The sequence below is a fragment of the Gracilinanus agilis genome, chromosome 2 (assembly GCF_016433145.1).
Source record: "Gracilinanus agilis isolate LMUSP501 chromosome 2, AgileGrace, whole genome shotgun sequence".
Taxonomy (NCBI): Eukaryota; Metazoa; Chordata; class Mammalia; order Didelphimorphia; family Didelphidae; genus Gracilinanus; species Gracilinanus agilis.
In genome coordinates, this window is record NC_058131.1 from 268,653,727 (window position 1) to 268,666,788 (window position 13,062).

Here is a 13,062-nt window from a genome sequence, read left to right on the forward strand (position 1 = left end):
GGTTGAGACTGGACTGGGTTATCTGAGATAAAAATCTGAGATTCCTCTTTTGACTCCTTTTCATAATTCACACCTTTCTTTAAAAAGCAATATAGTCTTATTAAAAAAGCTTTTGAGCTCTCAGTAAACCAGCAGTAAAAAGGTTGATTAACACTATGCCCCTTTGGCCAGGAATGCACCTGCCTGGTACAGCCAAAGCCGAACCCTTAGCAGGGGCATTTTGCACAGAATCAAAGTAAACTAATGGGTCTCAAAAAATATTGTTTAATGCCATCAAGGCTGAGAAATTCAGGAGCTTTCCATCCTAACAAAATTTTCCAGACTTCGCTTAATGATAACACATATAGTTGATAGTTTAACATAGGTTTATCTACACCTTGAAGCTTCTAAGGCTTTTGTTTTGTCTATGGTAAAAATACTGTTCTGTGTAATTGTGGGAAACTTTCTTGGGCTTTTGGGGGAAAGGGATCTTTAACTTCCTATATAATAAACTGGTGACTCCATTGTACCTCGGAGCACTTTGAGCTAACAAGCCGTGCTTCCAATCTGTTTTGTTCTTTACATCCGACGACCACCCTAGGCCAATCAGAAAATCTCTGGTTTATAGAGCAGGCTCTCTAAAAGGTCTGATGCATGCTTTCTCACTGTTGTCTTCAAATTTTTCCACCTCATATCCCTACCTTCTCTCTTCCTATGACCCAATTCATACCCTTCATACAAATCTAGTAGTTATTCATAGTTCCCCTTTTACCAACTTGTTCCCCACTATCCAATGTCTCAGATTTTATATAGGCTGTCCTATATACTGCCTCTTAACAAGTGATTTCAAATCAATGTTCAGACACACACTGGAAAAGCAGTGTCAATTTTAAATAGAAACAGAACCACATTTGTAGCTGCATATTCAACTTAGAAAACTGCAAGTTAACCTTATCTATATTTTATTGCATTTTTAAAATAAATATTTCCAAAATATATTTTAACCTGGTTTGAAGTTGGATAGTGGCCACAAATTTAATACTTCTGCATTAGAATTTTACCAATAGTGTGATACTATAGACTCTAAAGAATTGTTTTCATCTTAAATTTGAGAAGAAGTTGCTCTATTTACACTAATACATTCTACATATTAGTTATAACTTTGAATTGGATTCATTAATCAACCAATACAAGTAAACTATTAACTTGTTTAATAAAAAACAGGGCCAGAATTTATCCTATTCTCTCACTACCTTCTCCAGGATTGGCCTCTCAAAGTAAGAAATCTGGGACTGACTGATCCATTTTGGAGCTTTGATAGGTCATCAATGACCCGAGCCACATTAATGTAATGATATTAGAACCTAAAGGCCCAATGAGCATCAAGACTGCATTGCAAAGAAATTAGGATCAGAATTAACTTGACAATCCTAACAATCCTGAAAGCCATTCTTACTTTATGCCTCACCTGTAAATTGCACGTCCAGCTTCTACCTCCATCCAGTCCAGGGCAAAGTCTATCTGCCTCACAAATGAAGACATCCTCTTCACAAATGTGTGAGCAACAGTCAGGACAACATTTGGTTGCTGCCGCATAATCCTGTCAGAGGATACAAAAAGTCAAATAACATAACAGAAGCAACCTTAAAGATTATGTACTCTAATGAACAACATGTTGGTGGAGCTGTGAATTGGTCCAGCCATTCTGGAAAGCATTTTTGAACTGTGTCCAAAAAATTATTAAATTGTACCTACTCTTTAAATACTTGATATTGCTACTAGGTCTATATATCAAAAAAGATCAAAGAGGAAAAGGGCCCAAATCTACAAGAATATTTATAGATGCTCTTTTCATAGTTGCGAAGAATTGGAAATTGAAGAGGTACCCATCAAATAAAAATGGCTGAACAAGTTATAATATATGAATGTGATGGAATTATATTGTACTGTAAGAAATTATGAAAGGGAAGGTTTTAGAGAAACCTAGCAAGACATAAAAAAATTAATTCAAAGTGAAGTGAGTAGAACTAAAACAATTTATACAATAACAATATTGTAAAGATAGATACTTTTAAAACATTTAACTCTGATCAACACAATGACTAACTACAATTCTAAAGGACTCCATGATGAAACATGTCATCCAACTCCAAATAAAGAGTTTATGGACTGAGTATAGATTAAAAATTGTTTTATTTGATTTTCCTTTCTTCTATTTCTTTTTTTCTTTTTTCTGAAGTGACTAATGTATTCCAAGATATGTCTAAAACAATTGTATATATATAAAATGATACTTATTTCTCCCACTAGTCTTCTAGATCTAATTTTTGGCAATTTATTCAAACAATCTAAACTTTTTCTCATACTATATTCTTTACTGGAAGATCCAGATATCAGAATTGTTTCCTTAATAAAGCTAAAGAAAAGCAAAGAAAGAATACAATGGACCTCCTGAACAAATGAAGACTCTTTTTAGCTAAGAAGAAGCTGAATGAGAGCAGGCACAGGAAGAAATAGAAACATCTCTCTCCAACTCCTTAATTACTGCAGTGGTAGACTGAAGACTAAGTACTCTTTTAGAAAGGAAACCAAAACCCAATAAGAAAAAGTAACCCAAGCAGGAAATAGTGCCAAACACTTTGTCCACATTCACAACTGAGCAGACACAATCTTTCTAAAGATATTGCCAGTGAAAATCACCTAGCTGGTTACTTTTCCTCCTATTACTGGCTGGAATAAAGCATAAGATTCATACTAGATTACAATGCTGTTCACTGTCAATTTAAAATTAAAACAACTTGCACCATAACCAATCAATAGCAAAAAATCTCAAGTCTTGACACTGGCAATTAGAAAGAGTATCATAAATTCATTTTGTTCAGATCCAGAGTTGAAATGAGGAGAATCTAAATAAATCTAAATAAAGAGTTCTTCATATTTTTGTGTATTGTAAAACCCTTTGGCATTCTGACAAAGCCTATCTCTTCTCAAAATATTTTAAAATTCATAATTAAAGAAAATGCTATACATTTCAGTTGTAGATCATTGAAAATAATGATGAATTTTTTCCCACACAAGTTCACAGACTCTCTAAAATCTATTCTCACATCACAGGTTAAGAACTCCTGATTTAATTTTTTGCAGCTCTTTTTGTAGGAGCAGAGAATTGGAAATTGAAGGATTGTCCATCAATTGGGGAAAGGCTAACCAAGTTGTGGTATATGATTGTGATGGAATAGTATTGTACTATGAAAAATGATGAGCAGTATGATTTTCAAAAAATCTGTAAAGACTTACATGACCTGATACAAGGTGAAGAGAATAGAACCAGAAGAACATTATACACAGTGATAGCAATATTTTTTCTATTTAATTTTATTTTTCCCAATAAATGTAGTTTTCAACATTTTGAATCTTGAACTCTGTCCCATCCTCTTCCCCCCAGTGAGATGTTAAGCAATCTGATATAGATTTTTACATGTTTAATCATGTAAAACATTTTCCCATATTAATCCTTTTGTGGAAGGAAACGAAAAAAAATAACAAAGAAAAAGGAAAAATGTTTGCTTTGGTCTGGATTCAGACTCTATCACTTCTTTCTCTGGAAGCAAATAGCATTTTTTTTTAAAGCAGGAGTCCTTTGAGATTGTTTTAGATCATTGTATTGCAGAGAAAAGCTAAGTTATCCACAGTTGTTTATCACACAGTATTGCTATCATTGTGTACAATGTTCCCTTGGTTCTGCTTCCTTCACTCTGCTTCAGTTCGTGTAAGTTTTTCCAGGTTTTTCTGAGCTCCTCTAATCATATACTATAACTTAGCCATTTCCCAGTTGCTAGTAGGTCTACATATCATGTCATGTGGTCTTAATTTTGTTAGGTAACTAGGTTTTTTTTTTTTTACTTCTATTTCCTTTTTATTCCTTCTACTTCGATTAATAAACTTTAAAAAATATAATTCTTAAGAGTGTTGGATATTAATTTAAATCCTACATGACACTGGAGTTTGTCTGATAAATAGCAAGATTTTAAAGTAAATGATCTCTAGAATCTGTGTATGGTTCTTTTCCTCTCCCTCACCCTGATGTCTGATCTCCTGAAGGCTCTTCATTAAGGACTCATAGAATTATATGATTTATCCCTGAGAGATTTATCTCTAAAATACCTCCACTGAAAAGAGATGAGAACTCAACACTTGCCATACTTCCTGGAATCACCACTCTGAAGAGAAGAAAGATGTGGGCATCAAAAAACATAAGTGTTATATATTTCCTGAAACATTCTGTTTCCTAAGCTCTTTAATTTTCTCAAGGTTCTAGTCATATAAGGACTTCAAGCCTCACTTATAGGGTGTGATACTCAGAGAGTTTCAAGATCATGACCTTTTCCAGAAAAAAACCAGAAAAAGCAGAGTTTGTAAATACTCTAGCTTTGTGACAGATGCTCCAACTACACCATGAATATTTTTGTTACCCATAGTCTATGTCACAATCTAGTCACATGGCTAGAAAATAATGCTTGTTGCTATAATGAGCTTTGCTATAATTCTACAGAAATAAAGAAAATGTCCCATAAATAGGGCATTCTTACCATCCCCATAAGCTTGGTGTCACCTCTTAAAAATCAGATTTAGTAGATGTTAAATTTCAATTCTTATCCTAATCCTACCCCACTCTTGAAAGCACTCCTAAGCTAATGAAAGAACTCAAAGCACCACGACTACATTGGAATATTAGAACAATTGGATCATTGCAGCCCTGCTATCTTTCCACTAAGGTAATCTGAGCTTTAAATACTATCTAAACTATATTCTCTATTAATCAATGGTTCAAGCTTATGCTACTCTTCTGGCTCTATATTTCCTTATTGTTTCTGTCTCCTTTTCTTCTTTTGTACTCCCCCAAAGTCCCCTAGTAGGAAGGGATAGAGTAAATTTCATGGATTAGCTTCAAGAGGAAAAGAAGGGAATTTGGATACAAGCCCTGGGAGAGGATTCTGAGGAGAGGAGGATTGTGGGAGTTTTACTGGCATTAATGGTCATTCATTTTCTCCTGTTTCCACTGAGTTGGAGAAAGAAGGTTTTGCTCTGGCAGATTTTCCCTTGGCAGTCCTAATCTCATGAAGAGATTAGTGATTCTTTGGTTTGAGAATCTGCTTTGGAGTGGACTGTTTTCCCTGAGGTACAGAGACCATCTGCCTGAGATCCATCTACCAGAGCAAAATCTCCTTTCTCCAGCTCAGTGGAAACGGGAGAGAGTGAATGACCATTAATGCCAGTAAAATTCCCACAATCCTTCTCTCCTCAGAATCCTCTCCCAGGGCTTGTATCCAAATTCCTCTCTTTTCCTCTTAAAGCTAATCCATGAAATTTACTCTGTCCCTTACCTACATTCCTATACCCTGACTAGAGCAAGTTTCAATTTTTAAAACGACAATCAAAGAAACAGAAGGAAGAAGTTCTAACAGTATGGACAAAAGGCAACTCTTTGTAGCATGTTGCCTGAAATAGGCCATAATATGTTTGTTATGAGAGAATTAGGCATCCTTAAACCAAGTAATACCATAATTCAAATGGTGTTCTGGAAGCCCTTTCCCTATATCTTTTACCTCCAGGAAACTTATGTGTTCTCTAGGACCTGTGGTGCTCCTATGGATCCAAACTGGCATTTAGTGAAAGGATCTAGGATAATGATAAAATTCTAGGAGCCCTGAATGGTCCAGATGGCTTGGAGGAGTCTTAGCTTCTTAAAGAATGCTTTCCTCACTTCAAATTGAAATTCTAAAATATATGTTGAAACTGACTTTCCTGTCAGGGAATTTTCCTGACAATGAGAGCAAACTTATATTCAAAAACAACTCCTGAGGTGGCAGTGAGCTTGAATGAGCTTTCAGAGTGAATCCTGAGGGGTCCCTAGAACTTCCCTAGGACCCTTCATAGTCAAAGGCACACTGATGCTCAGCAAAATCAAAATCAAGAGGGGCCAAGACTGCTGCAGGAGTCTAATGTGTGGTTATGATGTGCTCAAGTCCCAAACCAGCATGGGTCAAAAGATATTAGAGTGGGCCCCCAAAAAATTATTCTGCTAGGCAAAGGGAAAAGCCCACAATACTGTCAGGGCTCCATGCCAATGCCCAGTAAAGGGAAAGTGACTAAGCTTATCTTTGTTCAGTCTAAGCTGTAAGGCATCATAGCAGAGATCTTAATTTTGTACCACCTACAGCACAACCCCTGTAGCCATGAATATCACTCAAAATCAGTGTGTGGTCTCCAAAAATAGGTTACTTCTTCCTTTTAAAAATAACAAAACCAAATAATAAACCTCATAATTTCAAATTCCTCTATACCCAGACTCATCATTTTACTCAAGAGTTTCCAACAGCTCTGGATAGATCTCCCAGAACATAGTTCTCCTTTTACTAAATAGGGGTCCCCAGTACATGGTTAAATCAGTCTGATAGTACATATCTCAGAGCATCCCTATCCTTTATTTGGAGTCATAAGATGAAAATAGAGACTAAGAAAATCCCAACAATTCCCCTGAAGTGTGACTGAACTCGATTCACTCCCCCAAATCTAGCAACAACATCTGCTGCTCAGTCCAACAATAAACTATGGTTATGCAGGGAAGGGGTGTGTTAACACAAGCAGAAGAATGCAATCCCAAGCACAGCAGGAAGGAGACTGTAAAACACTTTTATCTTGACTTAGATGATGACTTAGAAAGAATTAAAGATATCAGTTGCATAAGGCTAGCACCAAGTAGAACTAGATTACAATTTTAAATTATTTCTATATCTTGGTAAAGGGAATAGATAAAAACAGGTTATGTTCAAGGACAAATGTAAAACAACTTAAGGAAGAAAATTAAACTGAATAATTTTAAGGAAAAAAATTGGGTTGGTTTTAAGTAAGCACAGCAGAAAAAAACAAGGAGGCAAAGTAGTCCAAAGCTGAAACAGAAGTTAGGAGTATGTTGCTACAGCTTACAAAATAAAATATGATCCAGAGATAGGAACAGTTTTCAAGAAAGACCCAAGAAGTAATCTTCCTTGAGCCTGGTGTGTCATCATGATCAATAATTCTTTCTGTCTTTTCTTCATTAGCAGGAAAATCATTCAAAATCTGCTGGAAATTATTTTGATTGCTTAAGGTTGTGACAAATATCAGAAATTCAACTGAACTAAGAAAAAAGACAAGAGGCCACCATGATATAGTTGACTGAGTTGGTATGAATGGCACAGAGTTAAATTCAAAAGATACAAATTACAAGTCTGCTATTTACATTTTACATAACCTCAGGCAAATAAAATAACCTCTCTGGGACTGTTTCCTCAACCCTTCATTTGAGGGAGGTGGACCAAATGTCCCTTAAGGTCAATTCTAGACCCTTTAACCCTAGGGTGACAAAAGTAGTAACAATACTAATAGAATAAAAAGAAATATTACTGGAATAAAAGAATGCATTAAGGTAAAAACTAGTCCCTTCTTTTTACCAGAGGGTCCTTTATCTAAGAAGCAACCCCCCCAGTATACACTATCAGCCCCTTGTGTTTTAATCCATCCTCCATTCAAACACAACACATATCAGCTCTTATAACAGCACTGTCCCTGGGCCCACACACATCATTAGTCTATAGCTTCATAAAAACACAGTTGTCACTGGCATTCTGAACATCTTCAGTTCTGGAGTATAAAGACATAAGATCATCTGTTCATCCTTTTATGGCATGGTACCTTTCCCTAAAACAAAAGCAATCCATTTATATAAGGGACTCACTCATAGAAATCAAACTTGGAGATAGAGAGGAAGTAACACTCTTTGTTGGCCTTGATGGTAAAGGTAAGTGGTTCCCCTGTGAGAACAGCCAATTGGCCTACTAGCTCTCCGGGGTGGATGATAAATAGGCATGTTTCTTTCTCACTGTCAATATTCCGCTGATATGCATGTAGCATCCCAGTGATCACAAACCGGAGGTTGACATCCTAGCCAAGACAAAATCAGACATTAGATAAGTAATGGCTTCTGAAAGCATAGATGAAACTATATATTTTTGCTATACAAAAATAAAGGGAGATTACAAAACAAGGGGGACAGCAGGCACAGGAACAGAGAGAACATTGAAGATTTTGTAGAGGGAAATAATTTAGTCTAGGAAGACAAAGCTCAGGACTGAATGTTACTGAAGTTTAATTAGCAATTTGTAAAATTTGTAAAAGCAAGTCTTGTAAAAAAAAATGATTGCTCTCTCTTTCCACTTGGAATCAAAACAGAAGCATTCATTGTTTCTATGAATCCAACCAAAAGGACAAAATTTCCCTGGGTCATATTTTCTATATACTTCTCCTGAACTGTGGCAAGAGCTTCATCTCCTTCAGAAAAACATGGGTCACTTTGCTGTCTTCTACTTGGTCAGTTTCTTCCCTATTAGTGCTGCTGCTTATTTCCAAGCACTTTTAAAAGAATAAAATATTATAAATGTGGACTGATTAGTACAGAATATCATAGGACAAAACATTTCTTATTTGGGACATGAGGCTTTTTTTCTAAACACCTACCTTATGTTTTAGTAACAATTCTAAAACAGAAGCACAAGGCCTAGGCAAAAAGGGTTAAGTGACTTGCCCAAGGTCACAAAGCTAGGAAGTGTCTGAGGCCAGACCTGAACCCAGGTCCTCCCAATCCAGGTCTGGCATTCTACATACTGTGCCACCACTGCCCACTGAGGTCTTTCTTAAAAGAAGCCTCCAATTGCATTAGCTTTCTTGACTGCCATATCACATTGACTCATTTTAAGGTTGGGTCTTTTTCTTAAAAGTTGTTTAACCATGCCTTCCCCATCCTGCACAAACATGATTTCTTGGACCTAAATTTATTTTACATCTATCCTTATTAAATTTAAATTTCATCTAATTAAATTGGATTTAAATCACTGTTCTAACATAAGTTTTTTTCATCCAATGTGTTAACTCTTCCTCATGGTTTTGTGTTATTTACAAATTTGAGAAAAATGTCATCTTTGTCTTAAACTAAGTTAGTGATATATTAAACAACATGGGATAAGTTTAGATGACTGAGGCATTTCACTGTGGCTCTCTCTACAAAATGCTGCAAATACTATCTGAATCCTGTCACTTAACCAGTTTCCAATCTAATTATGTCATCATTTAACCTATATCTCTCAATTTGGTACATGAGGATTACAAATGTCTTGCTGAAATCTAGGTATAATCTGCCTCCAACATTCCCCTATCCACCCACTTAGTAATCCTATCAAACAAGTCTAATAATCCTCTGCCCATTGTGGATAATATGAAAATAAAAAAACAAATAAATAATCCTGAAGGCATCTCACAGAGCCAACAATGGATAGAATGGAGCTTTGGGGCTCCTTTACTCATAACGTCTGAGTTACATGCCATATTAGCTTTTTAAAAACCTTCTATCTCTTTCTTTTATAGTCTTCTCACTCGTGAAGTCTATCTTTTAAGATTATACTGGAAGAAGGTACACCAAGCACCAATTTGTTTTCCTCTATATCTTTTACCTTCATCTATCTATCTTCGGATCTCTCTCTCTCAAAAGCTAATCCCTCTCCCTATGCTTTGGATCCTATTTTTCCAAGCTCCTGACAGATTTTTTCACTCATCTTCCCTCTTTTCCTATTTTCATTAATATTTCCCAATGGTGTTCTTACGGTTTTCTTAAAGTATGCCCTTTAGGAAAAAAGCAGCAGTAACAACTACCACCACTCACACCTCCCATTGGCCATCAAAAATACAAGACTTTCCCCTTTCTATCTTCTTGCATTTGCACATTTGTCACCTGGCACTTAACAAATACATACTGATTGACAGTTGGCTACCCTAATTAACTTCACTCTAGTTTGTTTTAATTTTGAATTCCATCTGTACCAATGATATTCAGTCAGAAGCTGTCTTAAATTTATTGATATTCTCTTCTATATTCTTATATCAACACGTGTGTATGTTCTGTCTCCCCAAGAGGATTTTAAACTACCTGATAACACTGAACTTACATCTGATTTATCGCCCCCCCCCTCATCATTTCTGCACACAGTAGTTACTCAATAAATGTAGCTGACTCACTGACTGAGAGAGAATTGAAACATGCAGGAATAAGGCTGGCTGGGGGCTGGAATTAAAAAAGCAGAAAAATTTTCCCCTAGAGTTTTCGCTGAACACACATCTGAGGCCTAAAGCAAGTGGAAGAATGAGTCATCACTGCTTTGTGTACTCAGCTAACACACTGTTTCTCCTGTGAAAAGCAAAAGTCTCTCTGTCAGTGTGGGCTCCTTTGAGAGCTTACAGCTGAAACAGAAGGGAAGGAAAGTAAATGAGGAGAAAAGGGTGGGAATAGGAACAACTGAAACCATATTGTGAAGGAAGACCACCTCAACCAAGGGAAGGAAAGTTTCTGGGAGAATATCAGAACCATGGCAAAAAACAAATAGATCATGCACACTATTCCCAGAGAGACCAGATAGTAGCTATTGCTGGCTCAGATGTCAGAATATCACTGAAAAGACATGCCATTGCATTCCTATGACAGAGAAAAGACTTGGAGCAACCTGTCCTCCATTATGATTCCCCAAACAACAGGCCTTCAACTTTTTATGTCCTGCTATATCCCTACATTAAAATGCTTAATCCATATGGAAAAGTACAATGGTTTATTGCTTAGCTTTTCCATGTGAGGAGCAGGAATGACCAAGATCCTGAGTTTCCTGACCCCTCTTCTTGAACTTAACAGCTGAAGTCATTGTTCCTGTCCAATTCAATTCAATTCAATGAGCATTTATTTAGTGTCCATTGTGTACAAGTAACTGTTCTAGGTGCTGGGGGTACACAGATAAAAGTGATGAATTTTGCTTTCAAGGAGCTCACATCCAAGTAGATGGGCCATGGCATGTGCACAGATATGTTAATACTAGAGCAGGATGTGAAGAGGACAAAGAAGAAATCCAAACACAGTTTCAGCTGGGAGAGGCAAGGGAGAGAGATTATCCCAAGTTTCTACAGAGGTGGCACCTGAACAAAATTTTGAACAAGAGGATTCTAGAAGATGGGAGACAAAGCAAGAGTATGCCCCAAGTGTAAGGGATATTGCACACAAAGACAGGAAGGCAGGAAGCAGTCCAAGCTTAGGCCAACTATTCCTCCTATTTCTTTATATCTCTTTGAGCAAAGAAAATTAACCTCAGCTAGTTTGAGAGTAGTCATTTCCCATCTCTAAACATATGTTTTCTTCTTTAAAGATGCCTTTATGCTCAGAAGGTTGGAAGTCAAGTGGTAATAGCAAATACCAATCCCTTCCCTCTATCTTAGCCTCTTACTTACCTGGTCTCCTTGTTTTGACACCAAGGTACCTGCAGATGCATGAAGAAAGCTCACTCTATCATCCAAAAGAGTAGGATCCTGAGGGAAGAAATTGGAAATATGAAGTTTCAGCAAAAAATACCTTAAATAGTAAAGTTACAACAGAATAAAAAGAAATTTGCTTACAAGACTCCTGCTTGTTTCCTATAAGGAAGAAAAACAACTAGGGGTTTGAAGGTGATAGGTAAGAAAAATTCCACTGGGAGAATGAAAAACCTAAAAGTAGACATAAAAATGAAAGATGTTCTTGAAAACTATTTGGTCTTCTCCCTCTCTCTTCCCCCCATCAGTTCCTAACAAAACAGACAGACAAAAAAAAACCCAAAAAACCCTAGAAAACTCAACTGGGACCCTCTAACCATGAAAAAACAGACCCAAATAACTGAAATCTAACTAAATCCATGTGTGACTGATAGGACTCTGGAAGCCCTATGAGAAGTTGTCCTACCCAATGAATAGAATTAAAAGAATCTTAGATCTGGGACTTCAGAGGTCACATAGTCTATTTCACCTGAAGCATAAATGCTGTCTCCTCTCCTCAAACTACTAAAACCATTTCTCTACTCTCATCTCTTTCTCAGCAAAAATCCTAGCCTCACAGTTCATTAAGAAAATTGAAGCAAGGGGGCAGCTGAGTAGGTCAATGGATTGAGAGCCAGGCCCTAGAGACGGGAGGTCCTGGGTTTAAATCTGACCTCAGACACTTTCTAAATGTGTGACCCTGGGCAAATCACTTAACCCCCATTGCCTAACCCTTACCACTCTTCTGCCTTGGAACCAATACATAGACGGATGATAAGGGTTTAAAAAAAAAAAAAGGAATTTGAAGCAAAAAAGGAAATTGAAGCAACCTCAAAGAGCTGCTTTTCCCCAACTCTCTTGAACATTATTCCCCATTCTTTCCTCCTTTGCTCCAAGCTCAGAGGAAGAGGTATTCCTTCTCCTTGCCAAAGACAACTCCTCTCCTTTTTACCCTGTATTCCCACTATCACTGGGAATTTGCCCCTCTCTCTATCAATGTTCCTTTCTCTACCTGCTCATCCATGCTGCCTATGAGTATACCTAATTCTCCCTCAACCTCCAAAAAACTTCATTGAACTCTATCATCCCTTCAAGTAGTCTTATATCTTCTCCCTTTCACTGACAAAACCCTAGAAAAAATGACATGAATGTGATGAAATATTATTGTGCAGCAAGAAATAATCTATCTGACTTCAGAAAAAAGTGAGAAGACTTATATGACATGATGCAGAGTAAAATAAGCAGAAGCAAGAGAACAATATATACGAATAAAACAAAGTAAATGAAAATATCACTAAGTTGATAACATCTTAATCACTAAATCTAATGATCCTCTCTCAACTCTCATTCTTCTTGACTTTTTTGAAGGTCTGATACTGTAGATCACTCTCTCTTCCTGTAACACTTTCTCCTCTCTAAATATTCATGACCCTGCTCTCTCTTCCTACCTCTCAGACTGTTCCTTCTCAGTCTACAGTTCCTTCTCAGCCAATTCCTCGTCCAGATCATATCTACTGATCCTGGGTATCTACCTCAAGGCTCTGTCTTGGACCCTTTTCCCTCTCTACCTGAAGATCTCATCAGATCCCATGGGTTCAGTGTTCAAAATTTCTATGCAAATTATTCTTATATCTGTCCCCACAGCCTCCTATTCCTCCTGACCCA

At 36.9% G+C, this 13,062-nt stretch overlaps 1 protein-coding gene across 1 annotated transcript in view; it reads right to left on the reverse strand.

The window, feature by feature from the left end:
* The window catches only part of PNPLA7 (patatin like phospholipase domain containing 7), a 262,836-nt gene that overhangs the window by 189,633 nt on the left and 60,141 nt on the right, over positions 1-13,062 (reverse strand). The window contains exons 17-19 of the mRNA XM_044659658.1: positions 11,338-11,415; positions 7,757-7,962; positions 1,448-1,579 (exon numbers count right to left, since the gene is read on the reverse strand). Coding sequence (XP_044515593.1) covers positions 1,448-1,579; positions 7,757-7,962; positions 11,338-11,415 — 416 coding nt within the window. The remainder of the gene's footprint in view (positions 1-1,447; positions 1,580-7,756; positions 7,963-11,337; positions 11,416-13,062) is intronic.